Here is a 25,842-nt window from a genome sequence, read left to right as displayed (position 1 = left end):
AGAGGAGTTATCTATATATGATTGCAGAGATAGTTTGTCAAGCCAATGTTATAGCCTGTCAATGTTTTTTTATTCAGTAAATTCCCTTGTTGTTTGAATCTGTACCTAAAACTAAATGACTTAAACAAAATGAGTTAAGGGAATGAACTATTTGGAAAAACAAAATTACAAGTGATGGCGAGACTGCCAACAACAGCAGGTGTTTATAATCAGTTACCTATTATTTCAATATGGATCCAGTTTATCTTTGAGTAGGGTGCAACTTAATGCCCCTACGTCCCATTGATTTATGACAAACATAATGTTGAAAAAGGAAAAAGAAGTAATTGAAGAAGCTAATGGACATGAAACTTGCGAAATGCGTGTTCAGTAGTCCGTTCATTCTGTGAACAACGATTTCATTGCAATATTTTGAAACGCAGGAAGTCAGAACTAACCTCAAAGTATTTCTCGTGGGTAATTGTCGTACTAAAACAACTTACTAAAACACACTAGTAAACGGTGCTTTGTAATGTGGAAATTTATTAAAAATGTAAATAATGAAATCTCTGCACTTTAATAATAATAATAATAGTAATAATAATAATAATAATAATAATAATAAAAATTAATATTTTAAGAGGAGGCCTCCAATTTGATTAAAGTATGGCTTTGGAGAATGTCCCTTCTGCTTTAGTGTTCTCCAAAATTCACATTATGTTTTTAACAGTATATACTCGCACCGTCACTATTTGCTCACATCAAATACAACTCTCCAACTAACCATAATTCTACTTGATCCTAGTCTTAACAAGGTGTGGTCATAGTTTCGGTCACACAGGAATTTCGGTAATTGTTAATCCTTATCTATTGGTTCAGCTTACATCTACATCAAAATCGCTACATGCTATTTGTCACGCAACATGATACCAACACGTTTCTGACATGTCCTGGGGCTGTAAACAAATATAGCAGAAACTCTACACCTACCACATAACGAGCTCAGGGCAAAAGATACAAATCTGATGTGTTGTCTGCAGCATAATGTTTCTAATGTATACATGTATGCTCATGCAGTGTCACATAATATTTTTGGTTTAAATTGATATAATTTTTTTTGATACTCTCATTTCCCCCTTGGGGAGAAGGCCTTCAGTCAGATTAATAACTCAAGATTACACAACCTACATGTAGTAAAATAACTATACCCAGTCAAAATAACTAGCAAGGCCACAAAAATCAAGCAAAATCATAAATTAACATTGGCAGTCATCACTTTTTTGCCCTTTTGCATTATCTACACGTATGTTTTTCTTGTACGGGCTCCCTGTTACATGCAGCAAGGTGGCGCTCAATGTTGTTATTCTAAACATCAATTTTCATGGTGTTTCATTGAAATGGAACCTCTGCCTCACTCAGTTATGTGTAATAAATGGAGGTCAGAATCTGTGAGCTGGAAAATTAATGGATGGCAAGGAATGCTTTATTTTTAGGAGCCGCCACGAATCAAAGTAGGAATTAAAACAATTAGCATAGAAAAAAGAGTAAAACCTGTTACATCATTTTCACACAGCAATTAAAGTCAAAAGACCTGTAAAACAAAACAAAACAAAAAACCCAAAAATTTCCTTTGACATGACTTGAACTTTACACATGCTATAATAAACCTCCGCTTGTTTCGCAAAATACAAACCTCGAAAGTTATCGTGTAGTTTTCCTTCCTTCCTGGTATCATATTCCAGGCATAGTCAATCAATAAAAATTGATATTGGAAATTGATTTATTCAATCGATAGCAATCGTTGATTGCTATCGATTGATAACGGCAATTGATAATTAACAATTAGACCCGTAGCCCTTGCGGGCTACGGGTCAATAGCCCATGAGGCGAAACCAAATGGGCTATTGACCCGTGGCCCTTGAGGGCGAAGGGTCTAATTGTTTTAGTATCACCCAACTAGTCGGACAGAAAAGGTAATAATAAAGTTAGCAAATGCAAGTTGAAGAAATATTTATTTGGGAGTAAAACGGAAGAAAGCGTCACGCTTGATGCTGCCAATTTCGCTACTCAATGACTATTACTAATAGTCCCCTAGTAGCGTAGCCAATCAAAATGCAGGATTTGCATTAGTCCACTAGTTGGGTGATACTAATAAACAATTATTATTGGATGATATCCGAGACCTCGAGTATTCTGGATATCGCAAAAACCAAATTTTGTTTTATTACACTTTGACTGAAAGTCATGTTTTTGCTTCTTCACTTTTAAACGGCAAGCAACACAAAGCACACAAACTTGACATGATTACCCTTAGAAATCATACACTGCAGTGATACATGACATGATTACCCATGACCTTGAGTGTCCCTGACATGGTTATTGTATAATCTGCAGCACTAGATCATGTCACAGGTGCTGATTTTGAAAATTCACTGTACACTTTCAGCCAATCAGAAAGGAGATAATGAGTTCAATGTATAATAACAATCAATAACTCACAGAAAATTTGTTTTGATTGCTATCGATTGGCAAAAATCGATAGCAATCGATAATTCTTGTCTTCAGGAATGTCGATTGTTATCGATTTAAAAAGATGATTGACAATAACCAACCCGAACTATTCAAAGATGGCTTTGTTATTGGTTAAAATAATGCCAGGAACAACATACATTCCTCTTCACATGGTACAAGATTATATTTTCCATTTGGCCAACTCCGAGATCTATTCTTATGTTTGTTTTTTAATGCAAATAATTGAAATTACTAGAGCACTTTGACTCTGTTGTTTAACTTGCTTCACCTTAATCCTGAGGCTACAATGGGACTGGATGGTTTTAGGATGCTACTCTGGGCTGACCCACAGGGGACCGGAACACTACATTTATGTAGATCAGCGGTAAAAATATATGTACTGTTATATTTACCTGTGTTTCTGAGACTGTCATTTTTAGTCAGCTAGAAGGGATTCCCAGGGGGATTTGACTGAAGCGAAGGTGGTTTACATTTCGAAGTTCCAAAGTCCGAAGGTGCCCGTGCACCTATGGCTATCTGAAACGACACTGAACTTCATATTGAGAGAACTTCGCTGGCACGGAAAATTAATTAAGAAGAAAATGATGGCCAGAAGTCGAAGTAGAAGTTCATTGACATGCTAAATTATATGAGAAGGCGCCATTTTAATTTACACACGATTTACCCATTATACGTGAAGAATTCCACAGACTTGCAACACTGTTTTTTGCTACGAGACAAGTCACAGGCGGCCCAGACGTTGAATACGATTAATACCTGACATTATGCTGTTGGTGATTACGTTGCAATTTTAGCCGTTTATAAGACAATGTATGAGAATGCTTCAAAAATTACTCTAAATGCTACGTGTAGAAAATAATTTGAATAAAATGGTTTACCTTATGTTTGCATTGCATAATTTTGATGTCTCTAGGTTCCTGGAGGTGGTTTAGAGCCATTTTGGCGAGTTTTACTTTCTGGCGGTTTGCTCCCCCTAAAGAGAAATGAAAGGTGGGTGACCCACTGGCCCTATGGCCTGCACTCAAAGCTCTGTAAATTCCACAAAAATGGTCTAATCTTGTCAAAATTGCCTCATGGCAGCTGTCGATAATTCTTCCTCCCATTTGCTTCCTCCCAAGGTTCCAGAGTTTATCTTAACCACCTGAGAATTGCTGGTTTTCCAGCTCTTGCTTTCCATTTTCGCTCTGTCCTGATCTGTAACCGATTATCTTGGGCACAGGAATTTGAATTTCATGACAAAGTCGCCTCCAACCGTTGAGAGGCACGGGCATTTTTTAGGCGGTTGGAGGCGACTTTGTCATGATGGTCCGGTTACTAAACTAGAAATTCAAATCTTGTGGCCAATATAATCGGTTACGGATCGAGATGGAGCAGAAATGGGAAGCAAGAGCTGGAAAACCAGCGATTCTCGGGTGGTTAAGATAAACTCTGGAACCTTGGGAGAAAGCGAATGGGAAGAAGAGTTATCGACAACTACCATGAGGCAATTTTGACGAGATTAGACCATTTTTGTGGAATTTACGGAGTTTTGCGTGCGGGCCGTCAGGCCAGCGGGTTGCCCGCCTTTCATTTCTCTTTGGGGGAAGCAAACTACCAGAAAGTAAAACTCGTCAGAATGGCTCTAAATATGTGAAGCAAGACCTTTTAGACTCCTCCTTACTTCGATTAGCTTGAGTAAAAATCCAAATAATTAAAATTGCTTTTTCGCTCGAGAAAGATTGCATGACTGATTTCGTGACAATAAATGGGCGACCTTAAAAGCCAGAATGACAGAGCGGCGGAACGGTGGAACGGTGGAAAATAGCCCCAAATCCTAAAAGACGGAACGGCGGAAAATCACCCCAAATCCTAAAAGCCGGAATGACGGAAAATCACCCCAAATCCTAAAAGACGGAATGACGGAAAATCACCCCAAATCCTAAAAGATGGAACTATAAATCCCGTCTTAAGGTAAAGACTTACCTGAGTAGTGTGTCGTTGATCGCGCGCAAGTCAGTACTTGTTTGTTCATTGGTTAATGTGTATTTACGTCATCGGTGGACATTTGGCTCGCTGAGGGTGGGAGACGTCAGGCCCGCATGTGTTCAATAAGTTTACTTGTAAAAGTACAACTTGATCTTACGTTTCGAAGCACGAGTAAACGCTCTTAGAGCGTCTAGTCTGTGTAGAAACTTGATTTCTCAGCGCGTTTTTGAATGATGATAAGTTTTGTTTTTTTAAGATTGATACTTGACATCTACGAACGTACGAGGCGATAGCCGGGGGTATCTGCAGACTATTTTGACAATGTTATGACGAAATTCATTGTCAATAACAGGACCGACGCATGAAAAATGACGTCAATTTGTTTTTTACGATAACAAACAGTCAAATTGTCCGCTCTCACACGTTGACGCATCGCATAATTTTCTAAATTCAGGTGTGTCTGTCCGCTTATTGACAATGAAACTTAGCTAATGAGCGCGCGAGAATTTCTGCAGTTATCGTAAAACTATGTTATGCAACCTCCGACATAAGTTTGCAATACTTTGAAAACTAGCTTTAACCTTCAACTTCCAACACAAATTACTTTGCTAGGTTTTCTCAACATCGATCCCACTTAGTTCTTCAATAGGATTGACTCTGCGCTTTTGCTTTTAGGTCATAAATAATTTCCAAGGCTTGCTTGGGTGTTATTAACTCTGGATTGAGTACTAAAAGCGCTTTAGTGAGTTCATTTTCAATTTGCAAATCATTGGAAGGAATCGGCGCCATTTCCGCACTTGATGTAGAATGATGTTCAAATGAGTTCTTTTTCATTCTTGTATGTTTTTCTTCCTCAGTAACCTCAAGCTTATCGTCTTTTTCTTCTAAATCATGTAGAATTTCTCTTGCACGAGTTTCAACTGCTGCAGGAACTCCTGCGAGTTTTGCTACGTCGATGCCGAAGGATTTCCGATCACATCCATGCTAAAGGAAAAAAAACAAAACAAAACAAAAACAGATGGGTTGAAGGAAAATAATGCGTGTACCTTAGTGCCGACCGTTTTCCTACGACATGGGAAAACGGAATTCATACTTCCAGTTTCGTTTTTCGTTTACCCACGCCATCGGAAAAGGAAATTTGAACTTCTATTTTCGTTTTTCGTTCTCTCGTACAACAGAATTGCAATTGTCATTTCCGTTTTTCATCTTCTATTTTCGTAAGACTTTGAAAAACGGAATTTGAACTTCGATTTCGTTTTCGTGTTCTTTTATAGTATCTAAGACAGTAAAAAAGTTGTAAATAGTAAAAACTCAGTGCCAAATTAAAAACGATGTTATCGCAGACGTTTCGGGCCTAGCCCTTCCTCAGTGCTAAGTTTAGTTTTGAATGGGACACGCCATTCAATAAATAAACAGTTCCACGCACGACTCTAACGGATAAGTAAACTGAGCGCGCGCGCGTGAAGCTGTTTAGAAAATGAAATCCACGTAACAAGGGTAACAAGATGAAAAATTAGGCGCATTTCGTCACGGCGTCTGGCGTTGTTACTACCCCTGTATTGTTTTAAGCAGCGAACCTACATGTCGTCTAGTCCGTGTCAAGGCTTGTTGAAATGTTCCGCAACAGGGAAACCGGGCGGGTTTCTAGTAATAGCTCGAAGGTGTTCACCAGTGCGTTCCCTGAGTATGCGTCCGGTTTCCCCAATGTATAGGACCGGGCAGCGACGACATGAAGTGCAGCAGACCACGTCGCCGGATTTACAGGTGAAATGCTCCCTTATGGCGATGTTGTGTCGTGGTCCTTCGATGATGGTGGTGGCTGATACTGAGTGCACGTACGACATCTGGGGGTGTCACAAGGGTATGTGCCGGCCGGAGACCCAGGGTGACTTTGCACGGAAGTGTGCACAAGAATATAGCGAATATTCTGGTCTCGTCGATAGGATGTTAAGGGAGGAAAGAGGGAAAATCTCCTTGGTGGTTTCGTCGTTCATCAGAATGCTGAAGTTCGTCAGAAGGATCTTTTTGATGTGATTGTTGAAAGGATGGTACGTCAACAATGAACACCAGGGGAATCCTGTCTGTGCCGTTGGTGACTATTTTGGCGTTTTGGATGGCATCACGCCTACTGACCCCCGACACCCGTTGCAGGCGGTCTTCGAGGGGTGTGCGAGAGTATCCGCGCTTCTCAAAAAAGGTACACATTTCATGTGCTTTCCGCTGGAAATCGCGCTCCACACTGCACAGACGTCTGATCCAAAGGAGCTGACTGTAAGAAATGTTCTTCTTGCAGTGTAGGGGATCTGATGAGCTGTGATGGAGATAGCTATGGGTATCAGTTGGGCTGCAGTGTACAGACCGGATAGAACAACAACCTCTGCAGTACAGAGGTTGTTATTCTATCCGGGAGATCTCCGTCCTCAGTGATGGTATGAGTAAATTGTAGATCTTCGGAAATCTTCGGAAGGTTTCGTGGGGCCTCCGATAATCTTCGGAAGGTTAATAGCTTAATTTCATTGGCTGCGACAAACTGTCCTATTTTTCGCAATTTGGACAGTTTCTGCGTTTTTAGCGCAGCGGGATGGTTTGGGGGTTGATGTGGCTAATGCACTATTGCACTATGGCACTATGGAAATATGGAAATAAGGTGTAAAGGACGGTGTATGTACCTACCTTACTGCTATGATCACTTCAAAAAGCTATATATTTGTTTCAGAAAGCCCCTTACTCTCCTTGTGGTACTTTTCTCTTTAGAACAAGACCAATATTTGCTCTAAACGCATGCGCAGATTAATAAGCGTTAGTGTCAACTACATATATCAGGTGGAAGATACATTTCATACAAGATCACACACTAACGTTGAGCGCTTTTCTTTGTGGTAGTCACACGCATGCGTTCTAGCATCGTTAGCACGATACAAGGATGTTACTGTGACTGTGTCTGTTTTGGAATTACGCCTAGCTTGGTTCAAGAAATATCATCTGTTTCCAAACTACACCAGTGCTTTTATTGCATCCGTTAATTGTCTCCATCAAAGAGACCAAAATGTTCATACCCGCAGCCGAAACTCTCCCGAGTAAGTGGCATTAAAACTTGTCAAATTGAATAAAAACCCAGCAAACTGCTGAAATATTGCTGCAGACTCCGTGGCACCTACTGAAAGCATAAATTTTATCAGTCTGATCAGTCTTTGAGGGGAATCGTTCACCGATGAAGGATATAATCTCGGTCAAGTAGCGTTGTTTACTTTCAATATCTCTCGTTGAAACGCTCCTCAGTTGTACTAATCGATATCAGCGTGTATTCTAAATTTAAGTGGTTTTATTGTTAACGCCAAAGGTGGAAACAGAACGTGCTGTTCCTTGACAATTTGATAATTAGATTAGTTCAGTTCCTGTTTATCGGTCAAAAGAACATTTGCGTTTTAAATAAAGCAAATCGTTCGTCTTCCATTTCTTCATCCGACATTCAACTTTCTTCCATTTATTTCCAGCTGTGAAAAGAATACTAACGCATCATCCGTGTGTTTTCGAGAAAACAAGAGTTTTAGGTTACATACCTTTGCGAGGAAAACAAGTGTCAAGTTACAAACGTTTTCGTGAAGAGTAAAATTGTCACGTTCGCAACTTAAATGTATTATTTAATTAAAAATGAGCAAAAATCAACGTAAAACACTACAGGAAAATTCGAGAGCTGTCTTGACAAACTGTCTTGACTAGCAAGGTCAGTACAAACCAGGAGTGAATGGCAGGGGTTATATAGGAACTGTGCCATGAGTACTGCGTCAGAGCTATGCATTACACTCTGCACTATCTGAGATTGTCTCACTAGTTACTCAAAGTCCTTATTGAAAACTGTCCAAATTAAATCCCAAATTGGACAGTTTTCAGAAATCAAAGGATAATAGCTGCGCTGACAATACTGGATTAACTGACTGCTATGTAATTAAATACAGAAACAGGCTTCCTTAGGCTTACCTTGGACTCTACAAGGAGGGAAAGCGAGTGGAAACCATCAAATTCTCTAGCCAAGAAAAAAGCAATGAGCCACGCCTAGTAAACACAATCGATCTCACTTCCTGACTTTGACTTGCATCAATTCTTTGACCTTGCCGGCCGCGCTGTTGTGACCGATACATGACCACAGTCAAAAATACCTCTCTCAGCTTTCATCTACGTGTGAGCAAAAGCCCATGGGCAAAATACCACATATTTACAAAAGCGAAACACATGAACCAAAATGGCCGCTCTCAACTTTGGAGGTCTTCGAGGAACTCGTACCCAGGCTCTCTATGTTATCGGCCAAAAGTTTACCTCTGAGTGAGTGACACATTTGCATATTCTGCCCCATAACAATTATCGTTTCTACGCTTCGCGTATCCACGACTAAAAACGAACGACGAAAAAAGGAAATGACAATTAGAATTCTGTTGTCCAAAGTTGTGGGAAAACGATTAACGAAAATAGAAGATCGAATCCATTTTCAATGTAGTGGGAAAACGAAAAACGAAAATGGAATTCCGATGGCGTGGGTAAACGAAAAACGAAACTGGAAGTTCGAATTCCGTTTTCCCACATCGTAGGAAAACGGTTAGCACTAAGGTACATGCAATGAAAATCATATTGTTAAACCAGCCATAAGTCGATAATGGATTCTCATTTAAGGCGGGGGTTAACATGAAGGCCATATTTTTGCTGGGTATTATGGTTTGAATGCAAATATCTCGTTCACGTTTCAAGCAGTGAAAAATCTCTCTGCTCATTTCACATGGCTACGTTTTGGGCTGTTTTGTAAATTTTTTGGTGATTTTTGGGTATATTTGGGGATAAATAGTTTTTCTCAAAGGATTAGTACAATTTATGGAAATAGGAAATTTTGAAGATCTGATGTTGTTTTAAAATTAGAATTTGAAGTTAGAAATTGGCAGACGTACACCAAACAGTTGCCCACCAACCTGGTGGTGTTCCAAACCCCTTTTTATCCTTTTAATCCCTCTTTAAACTTCCTAAAATTTCACTTAAATTCATGTGTACCCCCGCCTTAAAGGCTTGTTGATCTCTCAGTTCTGCACATGTGCAGATTATGACTAACGGTCTAATTTTCAGAGTTGGCTTGGATGGGGAAATTTCTAAGTTCCATCAATCTTCTAGAAACTAATAAAGTCATAGGAGGACCGTAGCAAGTAACAAGCGCCTCTAGTCAAAAATACTACAAAAAGGCATAAAGAGTGCAGTACTAAATGGAGCGTACAGTTCAAGAACCATTCAAGTATCTATCATTGGGATTCAGTTACCACTGGAAACACGTTCATTTATCACTCAATTTTGGGTTCCAATCCTCTTACCTGCCACTAGATGGATTTGTGTTTCAATTCTTACGCGCTTTCTAAATAGGTCAGTCTCCCACCAGCTAGAATTTTAACCCGTTTTCTGTTCTATTTATAATATTTGTTTGCAAATTTGGTGTTCCCAGTTTGACCAACAGTGTTCAATGCACTGATAAAGAGATGTACTTACCTTATTTATTTTTTATTCAGTTAGCCAGAAGAGCACTGTGGCCAAGGTTAGCCTCAATAATGCTTTGACTGGCCTGTTTACGGATAGCTCTCATTTACTTGCTTCAATTTTAATTATTTTTATATGGCGTTTGCTGCGATGTGAATTACACTTCTTACTTACAGTGACTTTAAACGTGAAACTTAACCCATCCTGGGAATGTTTGGCCGTGACATGGTAGCAGTCAACACGTGGTAGAATATGGCTGAGTTTAGCTAACTGATGGTAGTGCGTAGAGGCTAATGTTCTGCACTTTATGGAGTTGTGAAGATACTCGATTACGGACCAGGCAATGGAAAGACCATCCAACATGGAAGTACCACGGCCTTCGAAAAAAAATCCAAACCAAAAGTTATGAAGAAAAAAATGTGAAGCAAATCCCTGTTATGAAGTATTGTGACACGCGGGCGTCGCCTAGAATAGCTTAGAATGAATAATAATTATGTCGCTCTACGGCAGAAGGCTGACGAGACGTTCTTCTGAGAAGGATTGAGAGGTTTATATATTGGTACATATAATCACCAAGGAACGGAACGCTCTATTGAGATAACAGGTTCACAAAAATGAGTACTAAGCACCCCCGGCAATATTTATGATAGAACTGTACAAGAAAAATGAGGCCATTTCAATACAATTAAAGTTCGCATTCTTTTTTCAGAACGTGTTTGAGGGCAGGCTAAGATAAAAGTTCAAGAAAGGATCTTTTCAGGAAAAGTAATGGACCTAAGCTTTTCATCCAAACCCGTAAAATACAGCATTTAATTTTCTTGTACAACACTCGGGAGTGTGAAGTAAAGCAACGAACAGTGAGTCCTTTAACAAACCACGCTGAGTTCTTACCTACTTCGTCCACTACAACTAAAGACTTGTCAGTGGCTTGTGCTAAGATGAACGCTATTTCCAACATCTCAGACATAAAAGTTGACTGATGTTGTACTAGATTGTCACTAGCTCCGATCCTTGCAAATACTCGATCAACAATCCCTAAACAATATACCAAAACAATATCAGATTTTAAATAGGCGTTTCGTCCACAAAATCATCCCGTCAGGCGTACATGGTTCGAGATGTTAGAAGTCTTTCCTTTCCTCGCTGTTATTTCAAATTCAGTTATCAGATTATTTTTGCAAACACAGTAGCGTTTTTCATTTCTTTTGTTGAAAACAACAATGAACAGAACTGAAAGGTTCAAATACTTGTAAATCTGATTAAAATCAATTAAAAAACAAACATACAAACAAACAAACAAACATAGGAAGCGATGTGATGTTTACAGTACTTACCTATTGTTGCACTTTGAGCTGGAACAAATGATCCAGCCTGAGTGAGAATGGCTATCAAAGCATTTTGACGTAGAAATGTACTCTTACCTGTGGGATCAAACATATATTTATTCATTCTTATTTAATCATGAAGCTAAGGGTAGGACAGTGTGTTTGTTGAGTCACTACCTTAATGCACTACTATTACACCTAATAATAAAACATAAGTTTTGAATATGTACAAGCTCTTTACTGTGACAGAGTGTACAGAGATGAAATGTTGATGTTGTGACCAGTGGAAAAAAAAATGGATAGAGCCAACCAAACATTCTTCTTACTATAAAAGGTGAAATCTGAAGCGACACAGTGGACAGGATTGTCTCAGTATGTCTCTGGTGTTCAGCATAAGCTACAGCAACGGTTATTGTTTTTATCCTTTTTTCATTGTACATGTAAATGAAGGTTTAAATAAAAAAAATATTGTACTTCAGGCATTTTACAACTTAAAAAATAAAACAAATTAATATAAAATAATTTCTTGTGCTCAGACCGCAATAAATTTTTTTAAACAGTGGAATATTTTATGAAGACATGATTGATCATCGCAGTTTACTGTTATACACACAACTTAAGCAGTTGTGAAATTAGAGCCTGAAAAAAAATTCAGGCTTGAACGGGATTTGAACCCATGACCTCTGCGATACCGGTGCAGTGCTCTACGAACTGAGCTATCAAGCCAACTGGGAGCTGGTCACATTGTGAGTTTGTAATGTACCTGTAGACGATGAAGAACGCAAATGAATATATGAAAGATCATATATTTGAACTGCGGAGAAAGATATGAAGACACGACTGATCATCCAGTTGTACACACAACTTAAGCAGTTGTGAAATTAAAGCCTGAAAAAAAATTCTGGCCTGAATTTTTTTATTTTTTGGAATATTTTGTTTGGCTCATCCAAACTTCATCAGCCACGCTCTGAGTACAGCCGGGAAATTATTTTATCTTTTAATCATGATTCCAGAGCAGGATAACAATATTTTTTGATTAAAATAATTTCATTCATGGGATTCTAGCGTATGAAAATGTTTACTTGTTTATTTTGTGAGTACTACGTCAAGGAAGCCCTGTTAGAATACTTACCACCCATGTTTGGACCAGTAACAATCCACACGTTCTTTTCTCCCAGATCAAGGTCATTACAAACAAAGCTGTTAGGCTGAAGCATGTCTACTACAGGATGTCGCCCACCTTTCACCAAAAATTCGTTCTGATTGCCTATAATGGGTTTGACATAACCTCTTTGTAAAGCCAGCAGCGCCAGAGAGGAAGATACATCTAACTCAGCCAATGAAAGAGCCATTTGTTTCAGACTCTCTGCATGGGATGTTACCTGGATAAGCCAAATGCAAGTTATACTGCATTCACATGATCACTACAAAAACATATGTAGAATAAACAATGTTTATGACTAGCAAGTTTATCCAAAATGTGTTTGTAATTGTATTGCGCGCAGAAGTTTTTTGCCTTCCAAACACATGCCACACATGGTTTGTCTGACGGCAATTTTCAGGATTTTTTGAGAACTTCTTTTCTGACGGAACAACACCATCATTCCTTTTTTATCTAACTCCACAATAATAATAATAATAATAATAATAATAATAATAATAATAATAATAATAACAATAACAACAACGATGGTTGACAAGTCACAGAATGACCCGAAATGTAGAATCTGTAAGCAGAGTAACGAGACCATTAGCCATATTGTAAGCTCGTGCTCGAAACTGGCACAAAAAGAGTACAAAAGGAGACATGATAACGTGGCTAGAGCAATCCATTGGGACCTGTCAAGAAAATGTGGGTTTGAACAAAAGGAGAGATGGTATGACCATGTTCCAGACAGTGTGTTTGAAAATGAGGATTACAAACTTCTATGGGACTTCAGTGTGCGAACAGACCATGAAATAGGGGCTAGGAGACCGGATTTGGTGATCATTGACAAGAGAGACAAGAGCTGTCAGATTATAGATGTGGCAATTCCAGAGGATAATAGGGTGAGAGAGAAGGAAGATGAAAAAGTTGAAAAGTATCAAGATCTAACAAGAGAAGTTCGAAAAATATGGGGTGTGAGGACAAATGTTATTCCAGTGGTAGTGGGAGCATTGGGATCAATACCACTGAGATTGAAGGACAATCTGAGAGCCATTGAGGTGGGCATTCCTGTTGGACTGATCCAGAGATGTGCATTGCTGGGGTCGGCAAGAATTCTTAGAAAGGTGCTGGAGATGTAGAAAGAAAAGAAAAAGCAAACAAGGGGTGTTTCTTGGCTTCCCTAGGAAACTTGTTGTTGCCCGGAGCCAATGACAAAACCAGCTTCAATATCACCAATAGCTGTGCGAATCTTTAATAATAATAATAATATTTAGTGAGGGAATCCAACTCGCCAAAGGCGGTTTTCAGTGGAGCCCTCCTAAATAAAAATCACCTAAAAATGACATAAATAAGAATTACCTAATAAATTACTACAAGCTACAATAAATAAGAGTAAAAAAGTTCGTATTAGTTAAAAAGTTAAAATTCTAAAGATTAAAATTAGCTAAAATCATTCAAAAAAGTTTTCAGTTTGCTTTAAAAATAGATAAAACACGTGTGTCTTTTAATTCACGTGGGAGGCTGTTCCAGTCCTTCGCTGCTTGATAAATGAACAATTGCTTGCCCCAGAAATCATGAAATCATAAAGTTCTAACCTGTATTTTTTTTCATACCTAATCATGACAGTACAGGTTCTCAAAACATCTGTCCATCAAAGTTATACGTGAAGTTTGTGTTTTTTTCTCTGCAAATTATCACTTGCCTTTGATATCAAGACCTTTTGGAGATTTCCCAGCTGAATTGAATGTACACATGTTAAGGACTAAAATCAATAATGCTGGTTGTTTACTATTATTTGCACCTGATTACAAAGATCTTCTGACAGAGCCCTCTGAACTTGTTCATTTTGCTCTTGCAAGGCTTTCAATTTGGCATTCAATTCTTGTAGTTTCAAAGTGCTGTAGCGAAGTTTGCTTGAAGTACTATCCAACAGAACAAAGTCTTTGTTTCCTTCTAAAAGTGATTTCTTGGCTGCAGGGATTTCGACAACTCTTATGAAGGATTTGTGGTTGTTGATAACGAGGCGGGGAATTTTCAGACTCTCTCTGTAATCAAGAATGAAAAAAATAGCAAATTTGTTGCTCAGTATGCACAGTTTAACCTTAAAATCAAATTGATAAAAGTAAAAGATTCGGGTAACTAGAAACTACTGATCATTCCACTGCTTTGAAGTTAGAATTTAGTCTGAAGTGTCTGAGAGCTGAAAATGTGAGTATGTTACTGAGGTGGTTGTACATTGAAGAGAGATTTGAAAGTTAATACATGCATACATATACATTATATACATACACGCATACATAACATACTGTATCCGTCCCAGTTGGGCTTTTCAGAATAAAGGTACAATAAAATTAACAAAATAAATAAAAATAAATACAAGATATATAAAAGATACAATAAATACTGTTTTTTTTTTTTCAGCTGAGTCACCAAACATCCATACCAGTGATTTTAGGATTGAATTTTTGAATGTACTGTTTTTATGCACATTTTGAGTTGCTTCCTTTCAAACTACAGTGTATGGTATTGGTTTCTTTACTAGGTGAAAATGTATTACATAAACAGTGATCTCAGCAAAGATTGGCTTTGGCTTGATAAGTTCTTCTTACCTTTATTCAAAATATTACCATGCTATGAGGTTTTTTTAGTAACTTTATTTTTGCCATTATTGCTCAAATGTTCTGCGAAAATCATCTTAACTGTTTTCTCAAAGAACATAAGTCCTTTAGTGAAGGTTTCAACTTGAGTGCAAAGTCTAATGAGTTCCAGAAAATAACAGTTCTATTGTCTCAAGAATTTTCTTTGCCCGGTTGTGGTTTTGTAAAGAGAAATCTGTAAACTAGATAAGGCATCCAGCGCACACCCAGTCATACATTTAAAAGTTGTTATCACTAGACGGTAGAGTAGATGCAGTCTCACTGGTAACCACTCCAGATCTTTAACAATGGGGGAGACATGGTCATACTTCCTAACGTGCTGCTGATAATACAGGCTGCAAAATTCTGCACAGCTAATGAGACTCCACCAGCAACTGCAAGTAACAATTTTCTTAACTTGGCAGACGAAAGAAGGACAAAAGCTGTCCAGGTTTCAAATGGTGTACAAACTAGCATGTTGTGAAATCCATGACAGCCACAAGCCATTCATACATGTAATGTAGTGTGAACAGCCCTCTGGTTAGAATGACTACCACCCTAGTATCCTAATAAGCACAGGTTAACCTGCTGAGAATGGTTAGCTTTGATCTGTAGGCCAGGATAACACAACTGGAAAGAAACATGCACTGTAAAGAAGTACCTGTAATGTTCTTTCAATTTGTCAACTTCTCTTCCATTGTCGCCAAGTTTCTCCATGAGCTCATCTGCTTTGTTTGAATAGCCCTGCATGACACTGTACTCAGACATAAGCTCACCAACTGCAGTGTTGAGCTCATTGTACAAACCATCAAGCAAGCTGAAGTCCTTCATTAACAGCCCATCAATAACCTGAAGGTCACCACTAAAGTATGCATCATAAAGTAGGGAAATAGCATTCTTGAAGAGGACTATTGCACTGTGTATGGCACGGAGATCACTCAGATTAGCAGAGCCAGTAGCAACCTTCAAAACAAACAAAGTTTTGATAAGATGGTTCCTGTTAGGAATAGGATTTTACACAGTAATATTCATGCATTAGAAAACAGCCCTAAGAAAATACACGCGCTGATTGGTTAAAAATTGTGTTTCTATAACTCGATGGAAACACAGAACTAGCATGAGCTGTTGACATAATGATGGCATGAGCAAAGAGAATTTACATTTTGATGATCAAAGTGAACAAGCTGTTTTTCTTTTTTTTGTTGTGGTGTTTTCTAAAAGAAATAGAAAACATGTTCTCCGTGTTTCTATCGAGTTATAGAAACACTCTTGAAACTTTGGGAGAATTCGAAAAAGCTGTGGCAACACTCACCTGCAGCTCGTGTTCCCACGGCATTTCTCGTTCTCCCAAACTTCTACTCCTGTGTCTATAACTCGATAGAAACACGGTACATGTTTTCTATTTCTTAAGTAAAGTATAGTATTAAGTAGTTTGAGAAGAAACTCCACAACAGTTTTTTAAAGGATGGATACCGGTAACACTCTTAATTACTAGTTCACTGAATAAAGTGTCAAAACCAACTACAGTGGATGGTGATGTACATTGTATCATAATAGATGATACATTTTAGATAGCCTTAGCTAACATGTGACCAACTGACCTTCCCTGGTAAAAATATTTCAAAGATCTTCAATGATCTTTTTGAGAAATTTGTGAGGACAGAAGGTAAAAGATCTTCCGATGATACTGCAAAGAACTTCAATCAAGAATCATGCAAATAATTTACTTTTAGATACTGGTAAAATTGCCATGAAATATGTGTGAATCAAGAGAGATCCTTGCTCAGAACTTATGAGATCCTCATAATATTAAGAATCTTATTATAATAAGATTTTTCTAAAATCAGTATTTAAGTGACTTTGAAAGATCCTTATCCGTAAAGATCTTTGGCAGTTCTTTGAAAACCTTAAAAGATCCTTCAAGATTGTGCAAGATCATTTTTCTTACCAGGGTCGACTTTATTATCACTACTTCCCTCAGTACAAACATGCTATGCTAGGATTACCATGATGAAAATTACCAAAAACCTCGCTCAGTTTATAAAATTGAAAATTTTTTTAAACATGATGATTGAGGCCAACACCATGACTCTACATACATGCTCAAAAACAGAAATCAAAGGGAGGATGGGAGAAGGGAAGATAACCTAATGATAACAAACACAACCTTTATCCCTCTTCTCTACACTCAGGCTCAAGTGGTGTGTTGGCAAACAAATTCCATTTTTTTATTGCACTGGAAAATTACACCTGTAAGATACTTATATAGCACATTATAGCAAGTTCAGATATCACATGTAGTGACTGCATGTAACATTTTGCACCCACCATTTTCAATCTTAATGAAACTACTTCAATTTTCTTACCCTTTGCATTTTACGTTCTATATCTGGGCAGCCCTTCAAGGCCTTCTGCAGTTCCTCAGCAAGGTGTCTGTTCATACAAAAAAATTCAACAGCATCTAACCTCTTTTGAATAACATTAACCTCAGTTGATGGTGCACACAGACGGGAATGGAGCAATCTTTGTCCTGATGCAGTGGACGTGCTATTCATGACTCCAAAAAGTGTAGCTTTCTTGTCTGTACCCATTAACGGTTTTGTCAGCTCCAGAGCTCTTCTTGTATTAGAATCTATTGCCATATGAGTTTGATGCGAGAACTTTGAAGGCTGACTTACAAGGGGAGCAACATCTCTTTGCGTGTATGATACAAACTTAAGGAGAGCTGCTCCTGCTGCCATTTCTAAGGATGAAAACTGTGATGAGACCTGGAGATACTTTGAGAGTTCTGAAACAGTGCGTTGTTCGCATGATGGATCCATATTGAACCAATCAGAAGGAACAAGGGTGAGGTGATAATCTTTCACACGTTCCAATGGAGAGCTTTTTAAGTTCCCTCCTGTTTTATGATTGTGTTGTACCCGAGCATCTTCCAAGTGTTCCTCAGCTATCAATATCTGTTTAAGAAAGAACAGTAACAAAATAAACCCTATTTGATTTTAATTTGGGAAGGTGAGAATGGAAGAGGAGAAAAAAGAGGCATACAGAGAGTTAAAAAATAAAAAATATTAACAGTAAATTACAAATATATTATCTATGTGCAAAGTAAAAGCACAATTCAGACTGGTACACTTCTTAAAAGAATTATGCATTTCAGTGTCTCAACCAAAATAATCACTCAGTGTGCATGTTTAAGTTGACAATTTATTCATTCCAAGGAATTTGCTTTGCATACCAACTGTGAATTAACATTATTAATTAAAATTAATTAATTCTGAATCAGTAATTAAAATTTTTCAGGACTTTGGAGAAGGAGTCTGTTACATTGCACACCTGGATCGTGGAATATAAAGTGTAATCTTTGGTAATGAGAACTTTGATTGAGGAATTGAACACTACTATTAATCACTTAAAGGCTAATATAAGCACATTAATATATGAATCACAAAATCCTCTGGAACAAGCAGCATGTAGTTAAAAACGTTCGGTGTGTAGCCAGGCATGTTAAAAATTGGTAAAAAAGGAAAGGAATTAAATGGTTGTCACTGGCTAAAAATATGGTTATCGGACGTTTCAGCCACTACTGTTGCCTTCTTCAGCAAAAGATGGATACATTTGCATTTTCCATCTTTTGCTGAAGAAGGCAACAGTAGTGGCTGAAACGTCCGATAACCATATTTTTAGCCAGTGACAACCATTTAATTCCTTTCCTTTTTTACCAATTTTTAAGCAGCATGTATGTGAGGAGCATTCTTCCGGTGAACGCTTGTTCATTAACATTAATGCCGTCCGTTGGGATGGGTGAACAAAACACTGCATGCTTGAATTTAAGTCTTAACTAATATATATTCGAATCGGTCCTGTTAGTAAGTTAGTTGTCGTTCAGCAGCAGACTAAAAACAGTACTGATAATAGAGAAGAAGCAGAGAAATGTTTGTTCTCTTTAGAGAAAAACCTCCTCAAGAAGCCAGAAGTTGCAAGACGTTACAAAGAAGCAATGAATGCGAATTTCGAGAAGGGCTACGTTCGGAAGTTAGAAACTAACGAGGGATAAGATGGTCCAAGCTGGTACCTCCCACTCTTTCCAGTCATTAGGGAAGATAGAGAGACCACCAAAGTACGCATAGTGTTCAACTCAGCTGCACGTTGCAAGGGCATTCCTTCAACAATGCGATGCTTACCGGGCCTAAACTTCAACAAGATGTCCTGGAGATACTTCTCCAATTTAGACAGAGACCTGTTGTCCTAGCAGCGGACATCAAGGAAATGTTTTCTCAGGTTGTCCTCACTGAGAAAGACTGCAAGTATCACAGACTGTTATGGAGAGATCTCGATCCCACAAAGCCTGTGGATGTCTATGAAGTGGTCCATTTAACCTTTGGAGACAGAGCATCCCCTTATCTCACCCAGTTCGTACTTCACAGTCACGCCTTAGACTTTAAAGAGAATTACCCAGCAACAGCTATGGTCCTGCTCCGAGATATGTACGTGGATGATATCCTTCATTCAGAAGAAACTGTAGAAAAGACGCCGTTCTCGTCCATGAAGATTTGATAAAGGTCCTGGGTGGCACTGGTTTCCATGCCCAAAAGTGGTGTAGTAATCGAACAGAGGTGCTAGAAGAAATCCCACAAGAGGATCAAGCAACTGGAGTAGAGCTTGACGAATCAGAACTTCTGAGTGTCAAGACATTAGCAGTCCATTTGAATGCGAGTGAAGATGTTTTCATGTTTATCGTCAAAGAAATCAACCTGACCTTTTACACGAAGTGAGGCCTGTTAAGTCATATTGCTACACTGTTTGATCCATTTCACTTCTTCTTCATCAGAGCAAAAATGGCACTACAAGAAGCCTGGTTACGAGGTCTTGATTGGGATGAAGAGTTTTCTGACGATTTAAAGTCGACCACTCTTCAGTGGGCCAAACAGTTGCCCGAAGCTCCACAAGTTAAAATCCCATGTTGCTATCGACACCACAAGGAAGCAGTGGAAGATGTCTCACTTCATACATTCATTGACGCGTCCCGACTAGCCTATGCCGCAGTAAGCTACGCAAGATATGGACACGTGAGTGGACAGATCTCAGTTGCCCTGGTAACAGCCAAAGCAAGAGTAACTCTGATTATATCCGTCAGCATCCCGCACCTTGAGTTAATGGCAGCAGTACTTGGAGTGCGGAGTGCGGTTAGCTAGAAATTCCATTAAGTCAACACACCCTGTGGACGGACAGTATGGATGTAATCTACTGGATCCAGGGTCACTCAAGACGACTGAAACTGTTTGTTTCTAATTGAGTAGCCGAAATTCAACTTAAATTGGACCCAGCTCAGTGGCAACATGTACCAGGAGAACAAAACCCTGCTGACGACGCAACAAGAGGTCTGGACCTGAAGAATTTATCTGCTGAAAGTCGCTGGTTCCAGGGACCTGCCTTTCTACATGAGGGAGAGACATCCTGGCCTTTATGAGTGATTGCAGTGAGGAAGGTAAACAAGAGCTGGCTAAAATCAACCTCACATTTCATTGCAAGCAGTCCCTACCCTTGTTTGACATCGAGAGGTTTTCTTCCCGGTGCCGATTGTTAGGAGTTACAGCTTGGATCTTGAGATTCATGTCCAAAAGTAAAAGAGCAAGACTTCAGAAAAGCAAGGAGACCAGAAACACACAAAACGACTTACTGGAAAAAGTCCTAGATCAGGTGGAAATCAGTAAGGCAGAGAGGTTCTGGGTTTGAGAAACTCAAAGAGAACGCTTTTCTGAGGAATTAACAACCTTGAGAGGAGGAGGAAGTGTCTTGAGAAGCAGTCTGCTGTGGAGATTGTCACCATTTTTGGACAGTGATGGAATCTTACATGTCGGTGGGAGACTACAAATGTTGGTAGGAGACTACAAACTTGGAAGAAAACGCAGAGGTGAACAAATCATGGCACCCCTACCTGAAGCCAGAGTTGGCACATCATTGCGATGTTTCGCTCATTGTGGAGTCGATTTTGCTGGCCCCTTTGTCATTAAGCTGACGAGAAAGGTGACTGCAAAGCATTATCTGTGCCTGTTTACCTGTGCAAGCACACAAGCAGTTCATCTAGAAATTGCTTACTCACTGGATACAGCCAACTTTCTTAATGCATTTTCCAGAATGGTCACCAGACGTGGAAAACCAGAGCTGATGATTAGTGACAATGGAATGAACTTCATGTCAGCTGAAAGAGAATTGTGTGACCTTGTCTCGACTTTGGATCAAACTTGGATCAAAGAACAGGTAGCTCATGACGGAATCCAGTGGCAATTTAATCCCCCCGGTGGATTGCATCATGGAGGAATTTTCGAAGCCTTCATCAAGTCTGCTAAAAAAGCTCTATGTGCAATCCTTGGAGAGTCCAGAACTACAGATGAAGAGCTACTGACTGCACTGGTTGAAGTAGAAGGAATTTTGAATTCCTGTCCGCTCAGTTATTGTAGCAATGATCCCAACAATGAGCATGTTTTAACACCAAACCATTTCCTTTACAGCCAAATGGGTGGACAACTTGCACCCAGGGTCATTGATGACATTGCGTTCAACCCCAGAAATCGATGGCTGTTTACACAAGATCTCATCACCAAGTGCTGGAAATGATTGATGAAGGAATACCTGTCGATCCTGAACACTCGAAACAAATGGGTTGAGGAGAAACACGACATTGCTCCTGGTGATGTGGTCCTGATGGTGGATCCCCATAACCCGTGAGGGCATTGGCCTTTGGGTTGAATTCAAGAGGTTTTTCCTGGCCCTGACGGGAAGGTCAGAGTTGTACACGTTAGAACAGGAGGCAAAGATTATGTGCGACCTATCACAAAGTGGTGTCCGTTAGAGATGTAAGAGGACGGAAGAAAGAGAACACAGTCCTGTTCAAGGGGGAGGATGTTCTGGCAAACGCTTGTTCATTAACATTAACCCTGTCCGTTGGGACGGGTGAACAAAACACTGCTTGCTTGAATGTAAGTCTTAACTAATTAATATTCAAATCGGTCGTGTTAGTAAGTTAGTTGCCTTTCAGCAGTCGCAGAGTTCGGACTAAAAACAGTACGTTTAGTTGCTGCATTTTCGTTTTGAGTTTTGTAATAGTTGTAGAAGTTCGTATCGTCGAAACAAGCATAGTCAGTTTTTTGAAGAGTTGGAGATCTGAGTCAGCTGGTCCACATCCAGGGGAGGGGGGTGGGTTTAGAATTTCTGGGAATTCATGCATTTTTTATGTGTGTGTTTCACCTGAATTCTACCTAACACAGAATGGTTCGATTTGCATTCACTGATAAAATAGGTACCTCGGGCTTTCACAGTACTTACCACTGTACCAGTAACATCTATAATAACTGCTAAATAATCATGATATTTTCTCAATGTGTAATTGCAGAACAGGCATAAATAATTATTTTGCAGGACACAGATCAGAGGAATGGGTCTGCATTGAGGGGATTATGGGTATGTTTCTAAAATAGGTATAGTTGCCAGCTATTAATTTGCAGTAGCCTAGGTCAGTACTTGCCTTAAAAACAACAATGAATTCAAACCAATTTATTGTATTGCAAATTGGGAGGTATTTTCATATAGTAAATCTTTGCTTCCATGTGCCTCTGCCCCTGAGTTGGTGGCACTGAAGCTGATTCCAGCATGTGGGGCTATGAGGCTCTGTTTTCTGAAATGAGGTGTTGGAGAGTGATGTCACGCTACATTTTTTTGAAGATTATTTATTCTTATAACCCACGCTTAATGTCCTTGGCTCCGGCCTCAAGAGTCCTCATGGGCCCGATGAGGATGAGTGAGTGAGTGAGTGAATGTCCTTGGCTGAGAGATTGTTCTCAAAATTTCACATTTGCCCTCAAAGCTTTGCTTCTTGGCCAAATATTCATTTTTCAGACAATATCTCAGCCGTGGACATTATCAGCCAACATACCAGGTCCCAGAAGGGGTTTATTTACTAAATAATAACACAAGCATGAAATTAACACATAGTCTTGCAATGAACTGTGATTGAGGTCCTTGCTGGCATGTATATAGGCCACTCAGTTATGAGTCTTTTTGGACAGTTGTAAGCAAAATAATCCCACCCACCTCTGCAGGGCTGACTCGTGATAAGTCTTCCTCCAAGTTCTCAATGGAAGACACTCCAAGATAGAATTCACCAGTTGACAGGTCAAGCCAGGCAAGTCCAAGGGAGGAGTCTGGTCTTTGAGCAATGCTCATGAGGTAATTTGCATCAGAGTTCAAGGGTTCAAGGAGTGTACCTGGTGTAACAAGCCGTACTACTTCACGATGGAGTAATTTGGATTTGGCAGGTGTCCTGTAACAAAAGAAATTAACACACTCAGAACTTTATATTTTGAAAGCAGTAAAAACAAATAAATTACGCGAGGCAGTAATTTTTCTGGAGTAATTGAAATCAACAATGTTCCATTAATTTTGCAACAGCAAATTAACATTCTTGGTCTAAAAGATACAGTCAACTGGTCTGCACAATATCATGACTAATCATCATCTTATTATGTACTAATAGCTACTCACTTGTTGGGAAGCTGTGGACAAATTGCTAGTTGAAATCCTTGTTGAACGAGGGTTGTCAGCCAGCTGTCCAAAGACCTCACAGGAAACCCAGCCATCAATTTGTTCACATTGGGATTCCTTGAGATTCGTAGAGATGTTTTCTCAGCAACTTTCACAGCATCGCCACTGTAGATTTCATAAAAGTCACCGACTTGGAAGAGCACAATGAAGTCTGGATATTTGTTCTTGATTAAAAGGTACTGTTGTGACAGACCTGGCATTTTCAGATTTTTCTCTGGTAAGGCACTAGAGCTTGTTGCCATAAATTTACTGATGTGTCGAAAAAGTTTTGTTCTGGCAATAAGAAAAGAACGCAACTTTTAATTAAATATTATTTTTCGTATACATAATATTTCCTTTTAATGAGGCTAAATGTAATTTTAGCAAAGTTAAATTCAAAACAATGTTGCTGGGCAGCAGCTTCTTGTAGGAGGATTGTGTGGGGGAGGTCTCAGATATATTTACGCAGGGCTGCCGATATTTTATGGTTTGGCTTTGGGTGTCAAATCCAGTACATGTGTTTTCATAACATTGGCCTTGTACAGGTTGAGTTTTTCCCAGCCAAACCCTACCTCCCTCCTTTTTGTTTCTTCTCATGGTGAGTTCCACTGCTTATCAGTGTGATGGTTCCCAGGTGGTGGCCGCTCACAGGGTTGTCATAGAGACCCTATGTGCTCGGTTTGGATTGCTCTTGGCCCCACCTACTAGGCACTGTTCCCCAAGCTTATCTATTGTTGATGAGTTTAAATTTTTTTAACTTGTCCCCATAACTTTGTCTATCTGGCTAGCATGTTTAAGACAGTGATTGAAAAATTGAGAAAAATTAAGTATGTACTGTGTACAATTATGTATCTTCTGAGATTTTAGTGCTTTTGGCATTTTCACATGGATGAACACAGTTGAAAGAAACAAAGAAGGATTATGTTTTGAGACCTGTTGATTATTGGACCTACAGTCGAACGTCCAGATGCGACCACCCCCCATAAGCGACAACCTCTCCTCAGCGACAAGTTTTCCAAAATACCAAAATTTTCTGACCCCTTGTAAGCAGCCACCTCTTGTAAGCAACCGCAACCAATTTTAGAGCAAAAAGTTTGAAATTTTCTTTTGTTTTTAACCTCCTGTAAGCAACCACTTGACAGATAATAGAGTGGAAATCGGATTATAAGGTGTTGTAACATTATTGTATTCCTGGATAGCACAAAAGACGGAAATTTCTCAATGGGAAGTACTTTTTTTTTCTTGAAATTGACTTCTCATATGAAAAACCATTTAAAATATGGGTAAGTCTTTGCAGTTAACATGAGCTAATGAGGCAAAACATTGATCCAATATAGTCTAAGTTCCCATAAGAGACCGTATCCCATGAGTGACCACCTAAGATTGACATTTTGGGTGGTTCCTTATGAGTGGTTTAACTGTAATTAACATTTGTGGATGGTGCCTGATATTTCACACATACACTAAACCTCAGTCAAGCCATCCAAAAATCTTCAGCTAGTTTATCTCAAATGTGTCCCAAAAAATGATCGAATTTTAGTGTAGAGTTTGTGAGCCTCTACAGCCTCCATGTAGCACTGCATTCTCTACTCTGTAACCAAAAAAGCCATAGAGCTGTAGGACTGTACAGCCATAGAAGTAGTAGAGCCTTAAATCTTGTACAGCCCCAGAGTCTTGGAGCCTTAGAACTCGTACAGCAGTAGAGCCCCAGAGCCGTAGAGGGGTAGAGCAAAAGAATCTTACTCTTACTCTACTATGTGCTATTACTCCTTCATTGTTAGTTATCTTATCCCCAATTTTCAAACACTGTACTCTTCTCTACTGCTCTCTATTATACTTCTACTGTACTGTACTGTACTGTACTGTACTCTTCTATTCTATACATGTATTACATATATTATATACATGTCTCAGAGTTCTAATGAGCTGAAACACTCTACACTACGCTACGCTCTACTCTACTCTACTCTTCTCTACTCCACTCTACTCTTCCCTACACCATGCTACTCTACTCTACCCTACCCTAATCTACTCTGCTCTACTCTACTCTACTATACACTTCTCTACTCTACTCCACTCCACTCCACTCTACTCCACTCCACTCCACTCCACTCCACTCCACTCCACTCCACTCTACTCAACTCTAGTCTACTCTACTCTACTCTACTCCACACTA

The 25,842-nt window shown here is 39.2% G+C and overlaps 1 protein-coding gene across 1 annotated transcript in view; it reads right to left on the bottom strand.

Annotated features, from left to right (window-relative positions):
• Positions 1 to 48: 48 nt before the first annotated feature.
• LOC110060156 (uncharacterized) overlaps positions 49 to 25,842 on the bottom strand; it is a 36,830-nt gene continuing 11,036 nt past the window's right edge. Inside the window, exons 2-11 of the mRNA XM_089286643.1 lie at positions 23,628 to 23,960; positions 23,178 to 23,406; positions 17,456 to 18,046; positions 15,751 to 16,052; positions 14,255 to 14,498; positions 12,439 to 12,688; positions 11,316 to 11,402; positions 10,873 to 11,016; positions 10,156 to 10,358; positions 49 to 5,460 (exon numbers count right to left, since the gene is read on the bottom strand). Coding sequence (XP_089142769.1) covers positions 5,119 to 5,460; positions 10,156 to 10,358; positions 10,873 to 11,016; positions 11,316 to 11,402; positions 12,439 to 12,688; positions 14,255 to 14,498; positions 15,751 to 16,052; positions 17,456 to 18,046; positions 23,178 to 23,406; positions 23,628 to 23,960 — 2,725 coding nt within the window. The 3' untranslated portion in view covers positions 49 to 5,118. The remainder of the gene's footprint in view (positions 5,461 to 10,155; positions 10,359 to 10,872; positions 11,017 to 11,315; positions 11,403 to 12,438; positions 12,689 to 14,254; positions 14,499 to 15,750; positions 16,053 to 17,455; positions 18,047 to 23,177; positions 23,407 to 23,627; positions 23,961 to 25,842) is intronic.

This window comes from Orbicella faveolata, unplaced genomic scaffold (genome assembly GCF_042242905.1).
Source record: "Orbicella faveolata isolate gen_17 unplaced genomic scaffold, um_ofav_v1 contig_14, whole genome shotgun sequence".
Taxonomy (NCBI): Eukaryota; Metazoa; Cnidaria; class Anthozoa; order Scleractinia; family Merulinidae; genus Orbicella; species Orbicella faveolata.
This window is presented reverse-complemented; position numbering and strand designations above follow the sequence as displayed.